This window comes from Oncorhynchus mykiss, chromosome 24 (assembly GCF_057628025.1).
Source record: "Oncorhynchus mykiss isolate SJ-2025 chromosome 24, ASM5762802v1, whole genome shotgun sequence".
Taxonomy (NCBI): domain Eukaryota; kingdom Metazoa; phylum Chordata; class Actinopteri; order Salmoniformes; family Salmonidae; genus Oncorhynchus; species Oncorhynchus mykiss.
Window position 1 is genome coordinate 19,385,625 of NC_143045.1, and position 23,827 is coordinate 19,409,451.

At 44.3% G+C, this 23,827-nt stretch overlaps 2 protein-coding genes across 2 annotated transcripts; one reads left to right on the forward strand and one right to left on the reverse strand.

Annotated features, from left to right (window-relative positions):
- The first annotated feature begins 299 nt into the window (after nt 1-299).
- slc47a4 (solute carrier family 47 member 4) lies at nt 300-11,821 on the forward strand. The gene is made up of 17 exons (XM_021582596.3): nt 300-611; nt 1,230-1,331; nt 1,619-1,687; nt 1,862-2,010; nt 4,997-5,039; nt 5,195-5,239; nt 5,789-5,886; nt 6,049-6,146; nt 6,249-6,362; nt 6,495-6,562; nt 6,805-6,913; nt 7,036-7,111; nt 7,231-7,300; nt 7,531-7,663; nt 7,971-8,065; nt 8,712-8,795; nt 8,898-11,821. The coding sequence occupies exons 1-17, from the start codon at nt 444-446 to the stop codon at nt 9,198-9,200; spliced, it is 1,824 nt and encodes a 607-aa protein (XP_021438271.1). The 5' UTR covers nt 300-443; the 3' UTR covers nt 9,201-11,821.
- slc47a3 (solute carrier family 47 member 3) lies at nt 10,227-23,827 on the reverse strand. The gene is made up of 17 exons (XM_090218615.1): nt 23,603-23,827; nt 22,049-22,150; nt 16,701-16,769; nt 16,341-16,489; nt 16,045-16,087; nt 15,886-15,930; nt 15,697-15,794; nt 15,466-15,563; nt 15,067-15,180; nt 14,810-14,877; nt 14,485-14,593; nt 14,268-14,343; nt 13,873-13,942; nt 11,456-11,588; nt 11,092-11,186; nt 10,961-11,003; nt 10,227-10,820 (listed from the first exon to the last, which is right to left on the reverse strand). Exons 1-17 carry the CDS (start codon nt 23,744-23,746, stop codon nt 10,576-10,578), a joined length of 1,701 nt encoding a protein of 566 aa, XP_090074741.1. The 5' UTR covers nt 23,747-23,827; the 3' UTR covers nt 10,227-10,575.

Here is a 23,827-nt window from a genome sequence, read left to right on the forward strand (position 1 = left end):
AAGGGTGGCTACTTTAAAGAATCTAAAATATAGTAACAACTTTTTTGGTTACTACATGATTCCATATGTGTTATTTCATAGTTTTTATGTCTTCACTATTATTCTACAATGTAGAACATAGTAAAAAATAAAGAAAAACCCTTGAATGAGTAGATGTGTCCAAACTTTTGACTGGTACTGTATTTTGGGTTGAATGTGTTGTTCTGTTTATCTGAGTCCTTCTATTATGCAATGACAAGGCACTTGAGATGCTTCACGCTTGTGTTTAATATGTAAGCCTTTTGGGATGTTGAAACTTTGCATTGGTGACCTGCTGACCAGAGCAGTGCTTACACAGCTGCAGAGGAGCTGTCTGTCTGACAGTGACAGGGGAGTTACAGCACAGTCCCAGCAGTAACACTATTGAGGACTGAGAGGGGACACACACAGACACAGAGGCAGGGATGGAAGAGTCTGGGCCTACACTGGCATCTGGGCCCACTTCTAATTCTAGTCCACCTATAATGGAGGAGTCTAGTGCCAAACTGTTCTGCTGCCGCTGGGTAAGGCACAGAATCCCCCTGGCACATAGAGAGGAGCTCTACCACATTCTCCGGATGACTGGACCCTTGGTAAGGACTGGCACTGCCCACCGAGCCTGTTGTGTGTTATTGTGTTTCCCAAATGGCACCATATACTCCCTATATAGAACACTACTTTTGACCAGGTAGTGCATTATAAAGGGAATATAGGGTGCTATTTGGGACACAACTATTGTGTGGCACTGTTTGGAGTGGATAGCTCTGTTGTCAGGGTTATAGGTAGATTACTCTGTGAGAGTGAAATACTAGGCTACAGGATGTACTGTGCAGTGCATACTAATGGCACTATGATTTATTCAAAGTACACTCCGAGGGCCACTAAAGCCCATCAGAACTAGTGTTTCAAGTATATTTCTCTTGATTGGCTTAGAAGTAATGTCTGTCCCACTGGGCAGAGACATCAGTTCAGCGTCTAGTTTTGATTTACATTTGGTTGAGTTGTCAACTATTGTGAATTCAACGTGAAATTAACAAAACATTTCACCATGTCATTGGATTTAGGTTCAAAGTGAGGTGAAATGTCTTTACGTTGATGACTTTTAGCAAATCCAATGAGTTTTCCACATTGATTCAACATCATCACATAGATTCTTGGGCTTTTGCCCAGTAGGGTGTTAGTTATTGTTTATGAGTGTTGTCTTCCCCTAGCTGCTATCTCGAATCCTAAACTACCTGCTTCCGTTTGTCATCACTATGTTCTGTGGTCGCCTGGGGAATGAGATGTTAGCTGGCTATGGCCTGGCCTGCGCGGTGAGTCAATCCTCTGGCTATGTTGTGTACTCTGCTGGGATCTATCAGCTTAGATAAGAAAATGTCCCTCAGTATGTGGTTGGAGAGGAAAGGAGGGAGAATGGAAAGAAATATTACAACATCACCTCAGGTCCCTACATATTCTGGTATTCCTTTGAAGAACCACAAGGAAGGGGATAATAATAATCAATAACCAATTATCATAACAAAAACATTAACATACTGTAAGAATGTAAATCTTTATGTAATCGTGTGCTGTAAATGTGTTTGATGGTCATCTTCTTTAGACTATTAATGTTACGACTGCAGCAACAGGAGGTGGACTTGCCTTAGCATGTGACACGTTGGTATCTCAGGTATGTACGTGTAAATGAAACATGCAGTAGTTGAAGTGTACGTTACTGTTGAAATGTATGCAACTGTCAGAGTCTGTGACCCTAACGATAATGTCTTATGTCATTCACGCTGTTGTGTGTGTGTGTGTGTGTGTGTGTGTGTGTGTGTGTGTGTGTGTGTGTGTGTCTGAGCAGACATTTGGTGGTAAGAACCTGCAGCGTGTGGGGGTGATTCTCCAGAGGAGTGTGTTGATCCTACTGCTCTTCTGTCTCCCCTGCTGGGCCATGCTCCTCAACACCCAGTCTATCCTGCTGGCTCTGGGCCAGGAGCCTGAAGTGGCCAGGTCAAGTCAATGCTATTTTTTATTTTTTATTTCACCTTTATTTAACCAGGTAGGCCATTTGAGAACAAGTTTTCATGTACAACTGCAACCTGGCCAAGATATAGCAAAGCAGTGCGACACAAACAACAACACAGAGTTGCACATTAACAAACGTACAGTCATTAACACAATAAAAAAATCTATATACAGTGAGTGCAAATGTAGTACGATTAGGGAGGTAAGGCAATAAATCGGCCATAGTGGTGAAATAATTACAATTTAGCAATTAAACACTGGAGTGATAGATGTGCAGAAGATGAATGTGCAAGTAGAGATACTGGGGTGCAAGTAGAGATACTGGGGTGCAAAGGAGAAAAAATTACCCGGAGCCAGTGGGTTTGGCGACGAATATGTAGCAAGGGCCAGCCAACGAGAGCATACAAGTCGCAGTGGTGGGAAGTATATGGGGCTTTGGTGACAAAACGGATGGCACTGTGATAGACTACATCCAATTTTCTGAGTAAAGTGTTGGAGGCTGTTTTGTAAATTACATGGCCGAAGTCAAGGAAGAAGCCGATTCTAGATTTAATTTTGGATTGGAGATGCTTAATGTGAGTTTGGAAGGAGAGTTTACAGTCTAACCAGACACCTAGGTATTTGTAGTTGTCCACATATTCTAAGTCAGACTCGTCCAGAGTAGAGATGCTGGACGGGCGGGCAGGTGCGGGCAGCGATCGATTGAAGAACATGCATTTGGTTTTACTTTCATAAGAGCAGTTGTTGGCCACAGAAGGAGTGTTGTATGGCATTGAAGCTTGTCTGGAGGTTTGTTAAAACAGTGTCCAAAGAAGGGCCAGAAGTATACAGAATGGTGTTGTCTGCGTAGAGATGGATCAGAGAATCACCAGCAGCAAGAGCAACATCATTGATGTATACAGAGAAAAGAGTCAGCCAGAGAATTGATCGCGTACATCTCGGTCACGTACACATATTTTGCAGATGTTATTGCAGGTGCAGCAAAATGCTTATGGTTCCAGCTCCAACAGTGCAGTAATACCTAACAATATAAAGCAATACACACAAATTCCACAAAATTAAAAGAAAGGAATTAAGAAATATCAGAACAAGCAATGTCAGAGTCCAGAATATACGTGTATATGTATATGATGGTGTGTATAGTCAGAGTCCAGAATATACGTGTATATGTATATGATGGTGTGTATAGACAGTATTGATAGTATATGAATAGAAAAGGTGTCCACAGCAGTATTTATATAAGATGATCATTGACTAGAATACACTATATACATATGAAGAGGGTAAAGCAGTAATGTACAGTACCAGTCAAAAGTTTATACATTTGAAGGTCAGTAATGATCAGTCATGAAGGTCAGTCAATGTGGAAAATTTCAAGAACTTTGAAAGTTTCTTCAATTGCAGTCATAAAACCCATCAAATGCTATGATGAAACTGTCTCTCATGAGGACAGCCACAGGAAAGGAAGACCCAGAGTTTCCTCTGCTACAGAGAACAAGTTCATTAAAGTTACCAGCCTCACAAATTGCAGCCCAAACGAATTCTTCACAGAATTCAAGTTACAGACACATCTCAACATCAACTTCTCATAGGAGATTTACTGATTTACTGCAAAGAAACCATTTCTAAGGGACACCAATAATAAGAAGAGACTTGCTTGGGCCAAAAAACACAAGCAATGGAGATTAGAACAGTGGAAATCTGTTTTGGACTGAGTCCAAATTTGAGATTTTTGGTTCCAACCACTGTATGTTTGGGAGACGCAGAGTAAGTGAATGGATGATCTCTGTATACGTGGTTCCCACCGTGAAGCATGAAGGAGGTGTGATGGTGTGGGGTTGCTTTGCTTGTGACACTGTCAGTGATTTATTTAGAATTCAAGGCACACGTAACCAGCATGGCTACCACAGCATTCGGCAGCAATATACCATCCCATCTTGTTTGTGCTTATTGGGACTAACATTTGTTTTTCAATAGGAAAATGTCCCCAAAACACACCTCCAGGCTGTGTAAGGGCTATTTGACCAAGAAGGAGAGTGATGGAGTACTGCATCAGATGACCTGGCCTCCACAATCACCCGACCTCAAACCCAATTGAGATGTTTTGGGATGAATTGGACCGAGGAGTGAAGGAAAAGCAGTGCTCAGCATATGTGGGAACTCCTTCACGACTGTTGGAAAAGCATTACTCATGAAGCTGGTTGAGAGAATGCCAAGCTGTCTTTTTTTAACTAGGCAAGTCGGTTAAGAACAAATTGTTATTTACAATGACAGCTTACCCCAGCCAAACCCTAACGACACTGGGCGCCACCCTATGAGACTCTCAATCACAGCCAGTTGTGATACAGCCTGGAATTGAACCAGGATCTGTAGTGACACCTCTAGCACTGAGATGCAGTGCCTTAGACCACTGCTTCACTCAGGAGCCCCAGTCATCAAGGCAAAGGGTGGCTACTTTGAAGAATCTCAAATATAAAATATATTTTGATATGTTTAACACTTGTTGTTCCTGATCAGGTCACATGGTCAGGAAATATATGAGGCCCTACTCAAAGCACAGATACAGCTGATGCACGGTGCCGTGCCTCTGATGATGGGTAAAGATATGTGCTTGTTTGTATGCTAGTTGGGGAGAACAGAACTCTTCATTCTCTTAGCTGCAATAACACCATCTCTGGCTGCTCTCAGCATCAAATGTGGCCCCTGGCAATTCCACAAACACTCCATTCAGTGGAAACGCCAGCAATGTTTTCACAGCCAATTGACCTACTCAATGAGATGTACAGATTGCTGTTCGTTTCTAGATGCAACAAAACATTTTGACACTGCTGCCTGAATAGGGGACTTTTATGGACAACATAATGGTAAATGGATAGAGTGTAGCAGTATGTGGTGTGTATAGGGTTAATACATGGAAACACGTGTAGTAATTTAGTGTGATTTAACAGTGAATATATGCTCTGTATTTTAGGATAGCACAGCTGTATGTCATCGCCTACCTACCTGCAGTGCCAGTGAGTTGTCTGTTTTATCAAACACCTACTTGTTTAGACTGGCTTCAATTTAGTCTGTTTTCAACTCGCTGGCTCCATTAACCTATTCTTATTAGATGAATAGAACATCCTCTCCTCCCTGTCTTTGTCATTTACTCTGTATCTCTTTATTTTAGGCTATTTTCCTGCATCAACTTCAGGCTTCTTATCTCCAGAACCAGGTACACTGACCGTGCTGCTGGGCTACAACTGACTTGTTTTGTTTCTCACACCTCATCGCATCCATAGAAATAAGAATGAATAGAATGGCCTTGGAAGCTCTTACCCTGGCAATTGACTGGTAAACTCATAGGTACACTCGCAATGGCTGCCAAGTATTGTAATGCAATAATTTTCATGTTATTTTGGAATGTTCTATCAAGTGATGCTGGATTACCATGGTAATGTAGCATGTTCATTCAAATGATGCTAATTGAGGTGGCTCATGTTTTTTTTGTAATGTCAGTTGAGTTGACTCAACAAATCACAGCACAGATTGAAGGGTACACTTCCTGATTTTACTTCCTGGCATGGGTATACTCAAAATGGCTGCCAGTCCACCCATTATGCCATCAATGACTTATATGGAGATGCCCTTTCTATTCATTCTTATTTCTATGATGGCATCCTCATCCCAGTCTCTTGTATATCATCTGGGTTAAGGAGTAAGACAATCATAGGTGTGATTCTGATGTTTATAATCATATCAACGAGTGTGTTTCTGTGCTCAGGGGATAATACTGCCTCAGATGTACACAGCAGCAGCGGCCAACATCGCCAATGTGGTGACAAACTATATCCTGCTCTACTGGATGGACCTGGGAGTTATGTAGGTGTGCTCACACAATAACATTAATAACAGTGCCATATTCTTAACAGTCAGTCACATAGTCAGGGTATCAAGTATGTACCTCCCAGTGTAAGTATGCAATGCTCATTATCATTTCATGGAGTGTGTTTCTGTTTGTTTGTTTGTGTGTTTGTTTTCTAGAGGGTCGGCAGCAGCTAATACCCTTTCCCAACTCTACATATGTTCCTTCTTATTTGCTTACATTTGTTGGAAGAAGCTACATGTGAAAACATGGGGAGGTAATAGAACGTTCACATCTCTGTGATTGTGCCTGATGAATGTGACCCACTGAAATCGACTGGTTTGTGTTGGGATGAACAGGCCATTGTCTCTCCCTACAGGCTGGACTACAGAAGCGCTGCAGGAGTGGGGCTCTTATATGAAACTAGCCATCCCCAGTACACTGATGCTGTGTTTCGAATGGTGGATCTATGAGCTTGGGGGGTTCCTTGCAGGTACATTTCAGCTCTTAAGGTTAACACCAATGAACCAATGAACAGTCACATTCCAAAGGCCAAAACAACCATATTTATGTAACATCCACCTCTGCATTCTTCCCCCTCTCTCTTTCCTTCTCTCTTTCTCAGGCATGCTGAGTGAAGTGGACCTGGCTGCGCAACACGTGGTCATAATGCTGGCTTTCATCAACTACATGGTACTGTGTACAGAACTCCTTTACACACCCACCCTAACAGTCCTATCATGGAAACCAAACAAAACCCAATGCCCTGGCTATCCAGTCCAAATAAGTTGAAGAATAACCCAAAATTCTAGGCTACAGATCAAAGTAAAATTTGAGGCGAAAACACACATTAACTTTGTTTGAGGCATGGTTAGACTAAGACAGCAAGATGTTTATGAGGTGTCTAGTTAATGTGTTGTGTTGTGTGGGTAAAGTTCCCCCTGGGGATCCAGGCTGCAGCATGTGTTCGTGTGGGGAACGCCCTGGGGGCCGGAGACACAGCCGGGGCCATCCTCACCAGCAAGGTGTCCCTTGCCCTGTCAGGTCAGCTCATATGGCCCTGGTTTAAACCATCTATGGTGAACTAAAATGACAATAATTACTTTGACAAACTAGTAGTTATTTTGCAGTAATGCTTGGTCTTTTACCTCTGTCCCATGCTCTAGGTTCAATGGCAGTAATTCAGGGAATCATGCTGATCTCTACTAAAACAGTAATCGGCTTCATGTTTACTTCTGATGCGTAAGTACACATACATACATATATACATATACACACATATTCAACATATTGATTCAAGTCAAGACAGTCCCAAATTGGAACCTGACCATCTCAATAACCATGCTCTCTTTCCTTTTCAGGCAGATCATAGATCTGGTCTCTCAACTTCTCAATGTGTACTGTGTTCTTCAGTTCTTTGATGGGCTAGTGGTAAGTGCACTCAAGTGGTTTGTAACCATTGAAAAATGAATAACATTTTATGCAATAACACTGCTATAATAAGAAGTCATTAATATACAGTGGAATAAGAGAGATAGTCTGTGTATTTGTCCGGGACCCAGGAACATTGGTTGAATGAGTGATAAGCCATGAAACCTGGTAACAGTGTTTGTCTCTCTCTGTTAACACCCACTAATCGGAGATTTGTCTGTCTGTCCCAGTGTGTGTGTATGGGAATCATCCTGGGCACGGGCAAACAGAAGATAGCAGCGATGGCTAATCTCATCACCTACTACTGCGTGGGCCTTCCACTGGGCATCTCTTTGATGTTTGCAGCTGGCCTCAGGGTTGTAGGTATGTACTCAGTTCTGAATTTTATGAAAACCAAACACAATTTTATACATTATTTTCATGACCAGAGGTCTTTGGTCATTCTTACTGCCTTGCCATATACTTGCAACAGAAGTATGGTTATGATCAAATTCAAAAATTTGGTACAAAAACATTCAGAAAAATAGTTGCTCTCACTAGCAATTAAGAATCATGAATAGCAGAGCTATTCTGTATTGAAGATGACACAATGTTCTCTGTCCTTGGTCAAAGCTCCTCTCCTCTCCTCTCCTCTCCTCTCCTCTCCTCTCCTCTCCTCTCCTCTCCACAGGGTTCTGGTTAGGCCTGTTAATCTGTGTAATTCTACAGTCCAGCTTCTTCATCACTGTCATCTTCAGGCTCGACTGGAGGAAAATGACAGAGAAGGTACGTCACCAGTGGCTTTTCACTTCTCTATCTTGGACATACAGGGACTCAGGTAATTGAGAGACTGACAGCCCATACCTCTATCTTTATGGTTACTGTGAAGCATAGTAGTGGCCTGGGGCGGTCTCTATCTTTATGGTTACTGTGAAGCATAGTAGTGGCCTGGGGCGGCCTCTATCTTTATGCTTACTGTGAAGCATAGTAGTGGCCTGGGGCGGCCTCTAGCTTTATGGTTACTGTGAAGCATAGTAGTGGCATGGGGCGGCCTCTATCTTTATGGTTACTGTGAAGCATAGTAGTGGCCTGGGGCGGCCTCTATCTTTATGGTTACTGTGAAGCATAGTAGTGGCCTGGGGCGGCCTCTATCTTTATGGTTTCTGTGAAGCATAGTAGTGGCCTGGGGCGGCCTCTATCTTTATGGTTACTGTGAAGCATAGTAATGGCCTGGGGCGGCCTCTATCTTTATGGTTACTGTGAAGCATAGTAGTGGCCTGGGGTGGCCTCTATCTTTATGGTTTCTGTGAAGCATAGTAGTGGCCTGGGGTGGCCTCTATCTTTATGGTTTCTGTGAAGCATAGTAGTGGCCTGGGGTGGGTGAAGGAAAATGTTTGCTGTCAGCATCATGGAGTTGAACTGTTTGTGACAGGCTGTGAAACGAGCTGGAAAGGCTGGACATATGGTGTCAATGAGGAGTATAGTTGCACCTGACCACACAGAGAACAATGGCAGGGTGAGTAGAACATGTTGCTCAGTCCTATTTTTTATGTTATTTATACTATACTCTCGCAAACAACCTTGTTCTAACCCAGATTGTGCCTGCTTCCACACCCAGACAGTGAATGGATACATGTCAGTGAGTGCTGAGGGCCAGGGGGACCTCAGGGGAAGCAATTTGACCCCAGAGGTGCAGAAGGAGGATGGGAGCCCCAGAGCTCTGCTCTCTACCACCCAGCTGGTCCTGAGGAGAGGTTTCACCGTACTGGCTGCCATTGTCATCCTAGCTGTGGGGACAAGTGTCCATCTTCTACTGCCTCTACCAATCAGCTCATGGCGCAATCTGAGTGTAGACTGGAGCAACACTACCTTTACCACTACCTACCCCCCTGAACTCACCCCGTCAACAGTTCTCATCTAGGAGTAATACCTGGGCGATCCAGAACAGACCCTGTAGCAAGACAGTCATAGTGTGCTGTGTCACTGAATCTGTTATTACACCAATTATTAAACGTGAATCAGATTTTTCCTGCAATCTAGAGCTATAATCATTATGCATATTTTTCTGTAGGTTATCTATGCATACCTCTTACCTTGTTCAATTGTCATTTTAATGAATGATGCAAATTGATTCTTTAAGAAATGTTATGCCTTCAGTACATTTAGTAAGGGCTTGCTTTTCTAAAGTGTAGCAACCTTGGCAGCAGGTATGCCCAGCTAAGATACAGTAATTAGACAAGCTACTCTAACTTGATTGATAGCCTGACATGGTTTGTTAGCTACACTCGTTGGCTGTCCCCCTAGGAGAACCCTTTGAAGAGCCCCTTTTGGTTCCAGATAGAATCCTTTTTGGTTCCAGGTAGAACCCTTTTGGGTTCCATGTAGAGGGTTCTACATAGAACCAAAAAGAGTTCTGTCCTACAAAAAGGGTTCAACTTGGAACCAAAAAGGTTTATCCTATGGGGACGACCTCAGAACTCTTTTGTGATCCTTTTTTCTAAAAATGTAGGTATGAAGTTGGGAATCTATCTAGCTGGTTAGCTAATGCCAATTTCAAAAACTTGCTGGGTGGCTAGTATTACAAAGAAACAATAAAGCATTTTTGATTTGATATATTCATCAAGAAGGAATCAATAGGCTACACAGCTTGATCAAATTAATTTACAATTATACCCTTCTGCACATCACCGGCATCACTCTCTCTCTCCTACTCTACTGCATGCAGTAGAGTATCTAGCTTCCTGCCTAGGCATTTCTTTGCTCTGTGCACCTTGGAGGGAACCACTTACTAGAAAGACTAAAGGGGGGTTTGGGGTGTTCTCTTTGCCTGGTCCAGTCAGTGTACTGTAAAATACTGTAAAAATTTGACAAATCTGAGGGGGCACGTGCACCCTATGGGCATGACGCCACTGGTTTTGGAATGAATGAATAGAATGCAATACAAACATTTAGGATGGTACAGTGTGAGTCTGTCTTTACTTTTTAGTTTACAATATATCATATTACCATGAGAAAACATTAGGTTTGATTGGTTTGTGTAATCAGCTCACAGTGTGATACAGTTTCATTCAGATGATTAATGAAAAGGTCCAGAATTAGTAACCCCTTGGCTCCTCACAGACCAACAGTACTGGAATTTTGGCACCATACTGTAGTTTGGCCAGCTCCTCTTCACTCCTATCTTCTCTGCTTCGTTGCTTAGGTGGTCCTCTGACCACTCTCACTGAGTGGAGCTATCTCTGGAACCCATTCATTTTAAGACTGGAACATTTTCTCTGGAACTCACTCTGTGTTCATCAAGTGAGGTTGGTGAGCAGTAGGTTGATGATGATTCCCAGGGCTAGGATGAAGAGCATGACACACAGAGCCAGGGCCCTCCGCATTATCAGGGCCCTGTGGGCCAGCAGTGCCCCCACCTTGTTGAGGGCCACCCTGTCCCCAGCCTCACCATCAACCTCAGCCCCATCTTCAGCCAGGGCATTTCTGTCTTTGTGGCCCTCACATGGAGCTGAATCATTTGAATGGGCCTCTGGGGCCATGTCTGTCACACATAAACACACCTATTAGACAGAGCATTATTTCTTACATAACCACAAATAAAATTATACCTTTGTAAAGCCATGGAGAGAGTTATGATGAACAGTAAAGTGAAGGGTCAATGATTGATGTAGACTTTCTTACCCATGTCTGTAGAGTTCCCCTGTATCCCAGCTCTGATCTGGGCCTGCAAACAACCCAACACATCATTAAGATCCCCTTCAAGGCATTTACATTAAATTAAATAAAGACTTGAGGGTTATGCCTGTGTTCACCTCTACAGTGGCTTTCTTCCAGTTCATTCTGGATAGATAGACGATGAGGAAGGAGGACTGTAGGAACACACAGGTAAACAGACCGGTCCACAGGCCTGGGAAGGGAGAGGACGCATAACAGTAACAGTCAAAGAAGAGAAGACAACTGAAAGAGGCAGTAGGGAGATTGGCGGCAGTTTGTCTTCACTTAAGCCAACTTGTCACCTTGCTACACAAACCAACAATGTGATGTTGTTAAAATACGAAACAGTCAGGTGCCCAGGTGCAATATTGGAGCAATCAAAAGACTGAAAAAGAAATGTGATACTGTATTACCCCATAAATTCATAGGACAAAATTCAGAATATGTTATAGATGTTCTTACCCATGATTCCTAGCTTGGCAGCAAACATCAGGGACACTCCAATAGGAAAGCCAACCCCATAGTAACCCAGGATGTTGCATATCGCCCCAACCTTCTGCTTCCCTGCCCCCCTTATAATACTACCTGAGGCAGCCTGGGGAAACAGGAGAACCAGACACGGTTACTGTTCCACTATAAACATGTGTGCAGTGCCTTCAGAAAGGATTCACAGCCCTTTACTTTTCCAAATGTGTTACAGGCTGAATTTAAAATGTATTAAATTGAGTTGTTTTGTCACTGGCCTGCACACAATACGCCATAATGTCAAGGTGGAATTATGTTTTATTTTTATTCATTTTTTATTAATAAATAAATAAAAAATGAAAAGCTGAAATGTCTTGAGTAGAGAAATATTCAACCTCTTTGTTATGGCAAGCTTAAATAAGTTCAAGAGTAAAAATGTGCTTAACAACTCACGTAAGTTTCATGGACTCACTCTGTGTGCAATAATAATGTTAGACATGATTTTTGAATGACTATCTCATCTCTGTACGCTACACATACAATTATCTGTAAGGTCCCTCAGTCGAGCAGTAAATTGCAAACATAGATTTAACAACAAAGACCAGGGAGTTTTTCCAATGCCTCGCAAAGAAGGGCACTGATTGATAGATGGGTAAAAATAAAAAAGAATGGTGAAGTTATCAATTACACTTTGGATGGTGTATCAATACACCCAGTTGCTACAAGAATACAGGCGTCATCCCTAACTAAGTTGCCGTAGAGGGGAAAAAAATGCTCAGGGATTTCACCATGACCCCAATGGTGACTTTTAAACAGTTACAGAGTTTAATGGCTATGATAGGAGAAAACCTCATTGACAGAGTAAAAAGCTGGAAGCCTGTACAGAATACAAATACTCATGCATCCTGTTTGCAACAAGGCACTAAAGTAATACTACAAAAAAATGTGGCAAAGCAATGAACTTTTTCTCCTGAATACAAACTATTATGTTTAGGGCAAATCCAATACAACACATTACTGACTAACCCTGTCCATATTTTCAAGGATAATGGTGGCTGCATCATGCTATGGGTATGCTTGGAATTGTTAAAGGACTGGGAGTTTTCAGGATAAAAAATACATGGAATGGAGCATAGCACAGGCAAAATCCTAGAGAAAAACCTGGTTCAGTCTGCTTTCCACCAGACACTGGGAGAGGAATTTACCTTTCAGCAGGACAATAACCTAAAACACAAGGCCAAATCTACACTGGAGTTGCTTATCAAGAAGACAGTGAATGTTCATGTGGTAAGGACAAATGCTGGATATGAAAAGCAGGTACAGAGAGTTGACATTTAATTTAGCACAAACATGGAACAGGACAGGAACAGCGTCAGAACCAGGTAAGACAAAGATATACGACAATTAATGCTGATGTGGGGGACAACCTAGAGAACAGACAGATATAGGGGAGGAAATAAACACAGGTGAGTGAGTCCAGGTGAGTGTAATGAATCGCTGATGCGAGTGACAAGGGGAGCAGGTGTGCATAATGATGGTGGCAGGAGTGCGCAATGCAGGGAGCAGGTGTGACAGTTTCGACTTAAATTGACTTGAAAATCTAAGACCTGAAAATGTTTGTCCAGCAATGATCAACAACCAATTTGACAGGGCTTGAATAATTTAGAAAATTGTAATGGGCAAATGGTGCACAATTCAGGTGTGGAAAGCTCTTAGAGACCCAGAAATACTCACAGCTATAATCGCTGCCAAAGGTGCTTCTACAAAATTTTAAAATTCAGGGGTGTGAATACTTATGTAAATAAGGCATTTCTGCATTTAATTTTCAATACATTTGGAAATATTTCTAAAAACAAGTTTTCACTTTGTCATTATGGAGTATTGTGTGTAGATAGGTGAGAAAAAAACATATATTTCATCCATTTTTAATTCAGGCTGTAACACAACAACATGTGGAATAAGTCAAAGGGTATGAATACTTTCTGAAGGCACTGTATATACAGGTAACTTCCAAAATAAAGGAAACACTTGAGTAAATGAGGGATGCAAAGTATATTGGGAGATTAAGGTAAAGGTTAAAAAAGATATTGAAAGCAGGTGCTTCCACACAGGTGTGGTTCCTGAGTTAATGAAGCAATTAACATCCCATCATGCTTAGAGTCATGTATAAAACTGCCCATTATTTTCGCTACCATGGCTAGAAGAAGAGATCTCAGTGACTCCCTCCACCTCTAGAAATTATGCCAAGGTGCATTGAAACTGTTCTGGCTCGTGGTGGCCCAACATCCTATTAAGACACTTTATGTTGGTGTTTCCTTTATTTTGGCAGTTACTTTTAGATACATAAATACCTTTGATATTATAAAAAGTGGATCCATATAAGTTGTGATACAGTAGAAGCATTGACTCCTTACCGATATTGCATATAACAGAAGAAAAGGGGCGTAGAAAGCCATAACTTGAGCAACCCTCTCTCTGATCTGCCTGTTGGTAGAAATTCAGGGTGAATAAATACATTCAGTTATGTAGAATCAATGACAGAGACACCTCACCCTAGTTAAAGTGTAAAGGAATATGTAAGCAAAGTTCATGACAGTGTACGTCTGTATTACAGTGAGTGACTTAGTTATGTCATAGAGAAAGGTTATTAATGTTCACTCTCATACACAGGTCTGGTGATAACGATACAATAAAACACACCAGTGATGTAGTAAAACACAACAAACTGTTGCCATGGTGACGATCAACAGATCCCAAAGCCACAGGAACAAATCTGGAGTGGTAAATTACCATAGACTACATTACTCACTCATCATATGTAAAGACGTAGGAGATTTTGTCCTTTAGTATCCCAACAAGAACCGACAAGCACACAGAAACGGACCCTGGACAGAGACAACAGATCATGCACAGACGGAACACATATCTCCAGTAAAACATTGAATTCTTTAATTATTGTATGAATGCTTCATTTGCTGTTGTCAAGCTTTGAAATATCATTTGAGGTGTTTGGCAGGCACATGTACCAGCACAGAACATGGCCAGCTTGGCAGACAGCTTGGCCTGCTCTGTATCTCCAGCCCCCAGAGCACTGCCCACCCTCACACTGCCTGCCACACTGAACCCTAGAGGGAACTGACAACACACACACACACACACACACACACACACGCACACGCACACGCACACGCACACACACACACACACACACACACACACACACACACACACCATGATCAATCTCTGGGACTGCAACCAGATCATTCACTTCCTATGTGCCTGGTGTGAATATATAGTATGATGGATGAACATTTGCCGAAAAGTTCAAGTAAATCTCAACTGTATATTTACCATGTAGCAAATGCTTGCCAGTTCGAAGACGACTGATTGTGCTCCAAGCTCCACCTCACTTATCAGACCTGCCATTGAGAGGTAGTGAGACAGGATATCAAACCAAAGTAGAAACACTGTAGTATCTAAACAGTTTGTAATGTGTAGAAGTATCCACAAGAAAATAGTCAAATATAGAGCAACATTTCACTTTAAAAAAATAGATCAATGGCATTCACAGACATCAAAACAACCCAAATATCTATCTGTTGTCCTACCTGCTAGAAAGCCTCCAATCTCATAAGTCCACCACTCCACACACAGCATGATCATGCTAGGAATAGCCAGGTGGATGTAGGTGCCCCAGTCTTCCAAGCACTCCCAAGACCAACCTACAGGGGAACACAAGGCTCGTCCCTGAAAGGTTCATGCTAATGTTCTCTCAGAAGGTGTTTGGGTCTAAACCAAAACCATGCTGTGTTAATACATTAGGAAGCCACAAACAGAGCACTTGGTTTGACATGGCGCTGCTGTTCCCCTCAATAAATGCATACTAATAAATGTCTATGCATCCCTTTGTATGTGATTCATTCAAGTCACAGACTGGGAGTTCAGAGAGTTCAAAGAGTTTGTGGATTTGGCGGTATAATCTCTACTTTAGTGTAATCATGTCTCACCTGCCCAGGTGGCCTTGTGTAGTTCCTTCCACAGGATGTAGGCATAAAGTATAGCAGCCAGAGAGAACTGAGAGATGGTGTTGGCCCACGCAGACCCACTGTCAACCGAAAGCAATCCACAACATAACATTACATCCTATAGCCCTCAGTGCTAACAATTACCATCCCATCCTATAGCCCTCAATGGTAATGATGGTGACAGAGGATTCCCTCTCTGGGGATGACACTCACGCTACACCCAGGTCCAGAACATAGAGGAAGATGTAGTTGATGAGGGCATTCAGTACGTTGGCCACCACACCTGTGATGACCTGCGGCCATATGATTCCCTGAAGGACAATAAAGTCTCATTCAGATCAAATGGTCAGGTTATAATTCTCTTTGCAGGGTGACTGACCTGAGGTCTAGGTTAGCTCTAACCTGATTCTGTAGATATCTGGCCTCCAGCTGATAAATAAATGTGGCCTGTTAAAAAATAAATGATAAACATGTTTTAGTAAGTTATTGACATGGGAGATTAATTATTTTCTTAATTGATTGTGTGCAAGTGTGTCTGGGTAGATAGATAGGTATACTCACTGGGAGTGCTGGCATAAAAATCTTCACATACACCTGAGACAGCCTAAAGTGAAATAGGAGAGCTCTGTCAGAATGATCCAAAACAGTAATCACATTCTACAAACCAATCTCTACATGTCACTTTGTGAATGAGAGAAAACAGCCAAATTCAGAGATCTAGTCTGCGTCCCAAATGGAATCCTATTCCCTATGGGCCCTGGTCAAAAGTAGTGCACTATATAGGGAATAGGGTGCAATTTTAGACATCTATTAGATCTGGGGTAACTGTTTGCAGTGACTGGAGGGGTCTGATCTACCTGGCGACCTCTGGGCTCTGTTTGACAGCCAGGAGGATTGGTTCTGTGTTGATGAGAACAGCCCAGCATGGGAAACAGGCCAGAAGTTGAATGAGGATGGCTCTCTGTACAATGACCCCAACTTTCAAGAGGTTACGGCTCCCAAAAGTCTGCAAGGAACCATAATCAAGTTCACCTTTGAGTGGCACGGCAGGATAATGTAGCTCTGGTCCAGGGCGTTAAATGCTCCTTGCTGAAGCTGAGCCCCAGCAAGCCGCGTGTGACCCCCTGGACCAGAGCTAGGGTGAAGGCACCTTTGATAACATTTTGGAGACAGTGCTCTGTGTTAGGAGGAGGAAACAGACCAGGTTTCATTCCTACCTGAGATATGAGTGTGTCACAAGCTGATGATAAACCATACCCAATGGAGACACCTGTAACATTAATCACCTGGAAGACCAGAATAGAGATTTTGAGAATTTGTTGAAAATGTCATGTACTGTCATGTTGTCTTGTCTCTGTCCTTTCCCTTCACCCTGTCTCCCTCTGCTGGTCGTGTTAGGTTACCTTTTCTCCCCCGCTTTCCCCCAGCTGTCCCTTGTCTCCTCTAACTACCCATTCACCCCGTTCCCCACCAGTTCCCTTTTTTCCCTCTGATTAGGTCCCAATATCTCTCTCTGTTTCTGCTCCTGTCCTTGTCGGATTCTTGTTTGTTTGTGTCATTCATGCCTGAACCAGACTGTCGTCATGTTTGCTGTAACCTTGTCCTGTCCTGTCGGAATCTGCCGGTCCATCTGAGCCTACCTATGTTTGGTAATTAAAGAAGCTCTGTTTAAGTTGATTCGCTTTTGGGTCCTCATTCACTCACCATAACAGAAGAATCCGACCAAGAATGGACCCAGCGACTTCGGATCCTCTCCACTCAGCCGTCGAGATCCAGGGAGCGATGCTAGGCAGACACAAGCAGGAATTGTCTGCTGCTCGACATGCCGTTGAGACCCTGGCCACCCAAGTCTCCAACCTCACAGAACAGGTTCACCATCTCCGCCTCGATCCACCGGCCACTTCCAGGGCTTTCGAATCTCCGGAGCCCAGAATCAATAACCCGCCGTGTTACTCTGGGGAGCCCACTGAATGCCGCTCGTTCCTCACCCAGTGTGATATTGTGTTTTCTCTCCAGCCCAACACTTACTCCAGGAGCACTGCTCGTGTCGCCTACGTCATATCTCTCCTTATTGGACGGGCTCGTGAGTGGGGCACGGCAATCTGGGAGGCAAGGGCTGAGTGTACTAACCAGTATCAAGACTTTAAGGAGGAGATGATACGGGTTTTTGATCGATCTGTTTTTGGGGAGGAGGCTTCCAGGGCCCTGTCTTCCCTATGTCAAGGCAATCGATCCATAACAGACTACTCTATTGAGTTTCGCACTCTTGCTGTCTCCAGTGGCTGGAACGAGCCGGCCTTGCTCGCTCGTCTTCTGGAGGGTTTCCGCGCAGAGGTAAAGGATGAGATTCTCTCCCGGGAGGTTCCTTCCAGCGTGGATTCCTTGATTGAACTCGCTATTCGCATTGAGCGACGGGTTGATCTTCGTCACCGAGCTCGTGGAAAGGAGCTCGCGCTCTCCGTCGCCTCCCTCTCCGCATCACTACCATCTTCCTCTGCCGGCTCGGGTGCTGAGCCCATGCAGCTGGGAGGTATCCGCATCTCGACTGAGGAGAGGGAACGGAGAATCACCAACCGCCTCTGTCTCTATTGCGGTTCCGCTGGTCATTTTGTCACTTCATGTCCAGTAAAAGGCCAGAGCTCGTCAGTAAGCGGAGGGCTACTGGTGAGCGCTACTACTCCTGTCTCTCCTTCAAGATCCTGCACTACCTTTTCGGTCCATCTACGCTGGACCGGTTCGTCAGCTTCCTGCAGTGCCTTAATAGACTCTGGGGCGGAGGGCTGTTTTATGGACGAGACCTGGGCTCGGGAACATGACATTCCTCTCAGACAGTTAAAGGAGCCCACGGCCTTGTTCGCCCTGGATGGTAGTCCTCTCCCCAGGATTCAGCGTGAGACGCTACCTTTAACCCTCACTGTTTCTGGTAATCATAGTGAAACCATTTCTTTTTTAATTTTTCGTTCACCTTTTACACCTGTTGTTTTGGGCCATCCCTGGCTAGTTTGTCATAATCCTTCCATTAATTGGTCTAGTAATTCTATCCTCTCCTGGAACGTCTCTTGTCATGTGAAATGTTTAATGTCTGCTATCCCTCCTGTTTCCTCTGTCTCTTCTTCACAGGAGGAGCCTGGTGATTTGACAGGGGTGCCGGAGGAATATCACGATCTGCGCACGGTGTTCAGTCGGTCCAGGGCCACCTCTCTTCCTCCACACCGGTCGTATGATTGTAGTATTGATCTCCTTCCGGGAACCACCCCCCCCCGGGGTAGACTATACTCTCTGTCGGCTCCCGAACGTAAGGCTCTCGAGGATTATTTGTCTGTAGCTCTTGACGCCGGTACCATAGTCCCCTCCTCCTCTCCCGCCGGAGCGGGGTTTTTTTTTGTCAAGAAGAAGGACGGGTCTCTGCGCCCCTGCATAGATTATCGAGGGCTGAATGACATAACAGTGAAGAATCGTTATCCGCTTCCTCTTATGTCTTCAGCCTTCGAGATCCTGCAGGGAGCCAGGTTTTTCACTAAGTTGGACCTTCGTAACGCTTACCATCTCGTGCGCATCAGGGAGGGGGACGAGTGGAAGACGGCGTTTAACACTCCGTTAGGGCACTTTGAATACCGGGTTCTTCCTTTCGGCCTCGCTAACGCTCCAGCTGTCTTTCAGGCATTAGTCAATGATGTCCTGAGAGACATGCTGAACATCTTTGTTTTCGTTTACCTTGACGATATCCTGATTTTTTCACCGTCACTCCAGATTCATGTTCAGCACGTTCGACGTGTCCTCCAGCGCCTTTTAGAGAATTGTCTTTTTGTGAAGGCTGAGAAGTGCACTTTTCATGCCTCCTCCGTCACATTTCTCGGTTCTGTTATTTCCGCTGAAGGCATTAAGATGGATCCCGCTAAGGTCCAAGCTGTCATTGATTGGCCCGTCCCTAAGTCACGCGTCGAGCTGCAGCGCTTTCTCGGCTTCGCGAACTTCTATCGTCGTTTCATCCGTAATTTCGGTCAGGTGGCAGCTCCTCTCACAGCCCTTACTTCTGTCAAGACGTGCTTTAAGTGGTCCGTTTCCGCCCAGGGAGCTTTTGATCTCCTCAAGAATCGTTTTACATCCGCTCCTATCCTTGTTACACCTGACGTCTCTAGACAGTTCGTTGTCGAGGTTGACGCGTCAGAGGTGGGAGTGGGAGCCATCCTTTCTCAGCGCTCCCTCTCTGACGACAAGGTCCACCCATGCGCGTATTTTTCTCATCGCCTGTCGCCGTCGGAACGTAACTATGATGTGGGTAACCGCGAACTGCTCGCCATCCGGTTAGCCCTAGGCGAATGGCGACAGTGGTTGGAGGGGGCGACCGTTCCTTTTGTCGTTTGGACTGACCATAGGAACCTTGAGTACATCCGTTCTGCCAAACGACTTAATGAGCGTCAGGCGCGTTGGGCGCTGTTTTTCGCTCGTTTCGAGTTCGTGATTTCTTATCGTCCGGGCTCTAAGAACACCAAGCCTGATGCTTTGTCTCGTCTCTTCAGTTCTTCAGTAGCCTCCACTGACCCCGAGGGGATTCTCCCTGAGGGGCGTGTTGTCGGGTTGACTGTCTGGGGAATTGAGAGGCAGGTAAAGCAAGCACTCACTCAAACTCCGTCACCGCGCGCTTGTCCTAGGAACCTTCTTTTCGTTCCCGTTCCTACTCGTCTGGCCGTTCTTCAGTGGGCTCACTCTGCCAAGTTAGCCGGCCACCCTGGCGTTCGGGGTACGCTTGCTTCCATTCGCCAGCGTTTCTGGTGGCCCACCCGGGAGCATGACACGCGTCGTTTCGTGGCTGCTTGCTCGGTCTGCGCGCAGACTAAGTCCGGTAACTCTCCTCCTGCCGGCCGTCTCAGGCCGCTTCCTATTCCCTCTCGACCATGGTCTCACATCGCCTTAGATTTTGTCACCGGACTGCCTTCGTCAGCGGGGAAGACTGTTATTCTTACGGTTGTCGATAGGTTCTCTAAGGCGGCTCATTTCATTCCCCTTGCTAAGCTTCCTTCTGCTAAAGAGACGGCACAAATCATCATCGAGAATGTTTTCAGAATTCATGGCCTTCCGTCAGACGTCGTTTCGGACAGAGGTCCGCAATTCACGTCTCAATTTTGGAGGGAGTTTTGCCGTTTGATTGGGGCTTCCGTCAGTCTCTCTTCCGGCTTTCACCCCCAGTCTAACGGTCAAGCAGAACGGGCCAATCAGACTATTGGTCGCATCTTACGCAGTCTTTCTTTTCGCAACCCTGCGTCTTGGTCAGAACAGCTCCCCTGGGCAGAATACGCCCACAACTCGCTTCCTTCGTCTGCGACCGGGCTATCTCCTTTTCAGAGTAGCCTCGGGTACCAGCCTCCGTTGTTCTCATCTCAGTTCGCCGAGTCCAGCGTCCCCTCCGCTCAGGCTTTTGTCCAACGTTGCGAGCGCACCTGGAAGAGGGTCAGGTCTGCACTTTGCCGTTATAGGGCGCAGACTGTGAGAGCTGCTAATAAGCGTAGAACTAAGAGCCCTAGATATTGTCGCGGTCAGAGAGTTTGGCTCTCCACTCAGAACCTTCCCCTTAAGACGACTTCTCGCAAGTTGACCCCGCGGTTCATTGGTCCATTCCGTATCTCTCAGGTCATTAATCCTGTCGCAGTGCGACTTCTTCTTCCGCGATATCTTCGTCGCGTCCACCCGGTCTTCCATGTCTCCTGTGTTAAGCCCGTTCTTCGCGCCCCCGCTCGTCTTCCCCCCCCCCCCCCATCCTTGTCGAGGGCGCACCTATCTACAGGGTCCGTAAAATCTTGGACATGCGTCCTCGGGGCCGTGGTCATCAGTACCTAGTTGACTGGGAGGGGTACGGTCCTGAGGAGAGGAGTTGGGTTCCCTCTCGGGACGTGCTGGACCGTGCGCTGATTGATGATTTCCTCCGTTGCCGCCAGGTTTCCTCCTCGAGTGCGCCAGGAGGCGCTCGGTGAGTGGGGGGGTACTGTCATGTACTGTCATGTTGTCTTGTCTCTGTCCTTTCCCTTCACCCTGTCTCCCTCTGCTGGTCGTGTTAGGTTACCTTTTCTCCCCCGCTTTCCCCCAGCTGTCCCTTGTCTCCTCTAACTACCCATTCACCCCGTTCCCCACCAGTTCCCTTTTTTCCCTCTGATTAGGTCCCAATATCTCTCTCTGTTTCTGCTCCTGTCCTTGTCGGATTCTTGTTTGTTTGTGTCATTCATGCCTGAACCAGACTGTCGTCATGTTTGCTGTAACCTTGTCCTGTCCTGTCGGAATCTGCCGGTCCATCTGAGCCTACCTATGTTTGGTAATTAAAGAAGCTCTGTTTAAGTTGATTCGCTTTTGGGTCCTCATTCACTCACCATAACAGAAAATGTCAATATCATGGTGTACTGTAATTTCAATATTACCACAGCCAGGTACCAGTCTGTTTGTGCCATCATGTTTGGCATGACAAGGAGTGGCAAAAGTCACATGATGGCACAAACAGACAAGTACCCGGGATAATATTATCCAGAATTGTTGTAATAAAAAAGTGATATAAACTCATAAATCAATCAATACTTACAGCTATGGCGAGAGTGACCCCTGCCAGTTCTGTCTTCCCCAAATGGCCACAGAAAATTGTACTGACGAAACTAACTAAAAAGACCATGAGCTGAGCCATAACCTGGTAAGAATAGAATACATCCACAACATTTGATAAATCAGTTGATGTCGTTGTACATACTATTAGGCATATGTGGAGTGAATAGGCCTAACACTATGAAGTGTTAAACAATCTACGGTTTGAGGTAATTCCAAGTGATTCAGGTTAAACAGACCAGGTTATATATGAATCAATGATTCAGGTTAAACAGACCAGGTGATAGATGATTCGATGATTCAGGTTAAACAGACCAGGTGATAGATGATTCGATGATTCAGGTTAAACAGACCAGGTGATAGATGATTCGATGATTCAGGTTAAACAGACTAGGTGATAGATGAATCGATGATTCAGGTTAAACAGACTAGGTGATAGATGATTCGATGATTCATGTTAAACAGACCAGGCGATAGATGATTCGATGATTCACAGACCAGGTGATAGATGATTTGATGATTCACAGACCAGGTGATAGATGAATTGATGATTCAGGTTAAACAGACTAGGTGATAGATGAATCGATGATTCAGGTTAAACAGACTAGGTGACAGATGAATCGATGATTCCGGTTAAACAGACTAGGTGATAGATGAATCGATGATTCCGGTTAAACAGACTAGGTGATAGATGAATCGATGATTCAGGTTAAACAGACTAGGTGATAGATGAATCGATGATTCAGGTTAAACAGACCAGGTGACAGATTAATCGAGGATTCCGGTTAAACAGACCAGGTGATAGATGAATCAATGATTCAGGTTAAACAGACCAGGTGATAGATGATTCGATGATTCACAGACCAGGTGATAGATGAATCGATGATTCAGGTTAAACAGACTAGGTGATAGATGAATCAATGATTCAGGTTAAACAGACTAGGTGATAGATGAATCGATGATTCAGGTTAAACAGACTAGGTGATAGATGAATCGAGGATTCAGGTTAAACAGACTAGGTGATAGATGAATCGAGGATTCAGGTTAAACAGACTAGGTGATAGATGAATCGAGGATTCAGGTTAAACAGACTAGGTGATAGATGAATCGATGATTCAGGTTAAACAGACTAGGTGATAGATGAATCGATGATTCAGGTTAAACAGACTAGGTGATAGATGAATCGAGGATTCAGGTTAAACAGACTAGGTGATAGATGAATCGATGATTCCGGTTAAACAGACTAGGTGATAGATGAATCGATGATTCCGGTTAAACAGACTAGGTGATAGATGAATCGATGATTCAGGTTAAATAGACCAGGTGACAGATGAATCGAGGATTCAGGTTAAACAGACCTATATAGTATGCCAGATACCAGTAACCTATAATTATCCAGTGTGCCAGTGGCATTTAAGTGAATTCAATAATATGCAAGCATCACTGCCAAATAACAATAATAATGTAATATAAAAATGCAAAGTTTTATATAACTTTGACCTAATTGTGGGCAAAATGTAATAAAGATGTTTCTTACCACAGGCCCAGCCATTGTTGATAATTCAAGAATTTCTTTTTTGAATTCAACAGGAATCAACCTGCGAATACATCTCAAACAGCTCCCACATATTGTCAATTCATTCCCATTCATCCTGCTCTCCACAATTCCATTAGAATCCATTTCTAAAGACTGTCGCTCAGAAAAGTCTGCATGGTCAAGTGAGAACAAGGTGGTATTCTAGCTGCCAGCTGCCAGAGCGAG

Bases quoted from the DNA above. Each gene is read 5' to 3' on its own strand.
- slc47a4 (XM_021582596.3), top strand. From the start codon at position 444: ATGGAAGAGTCTGGGCCTACACTGGCATCTGGGCCCACTTCTAATTCT. The intron at 6,563-6,804 runs GTACTGTGTACA...GTGTGGGTAAAG, and splicing joins TGGCTTTCATCAACTACATG to TTCCCCCTGGGGATCCAGGC. The intron at 7,112-7,230 runs GTAAGTACACAT...TTTCCTTTTCAG, and splicing joins TTCATGTTTACTTCTGATGC to GCAGATCATAGATCTGGTCT.
- slc47a3 (XM_090218615.1), bottom strand. From the start codon at position 23,746: ATGGATTCTAATGGAATTGTGGAGAGCAGGATGAATGGGAATGAATTG. The intron at 16,770-22,048 runs GTAAGTATTGAT...CTGGTCTTCCAG, and splicing joins GGGTCACTCTCGCCATAGCT to GTGATTAATGTTACAGGTGT. The intron at 11,004-11,091 runs GTGAACACAGGC...GGTTGTTTGCAG, and splicing joins GGAAGAAAGCCACTGTAGAG to GCCCAGATCAGAGCTGGGAT.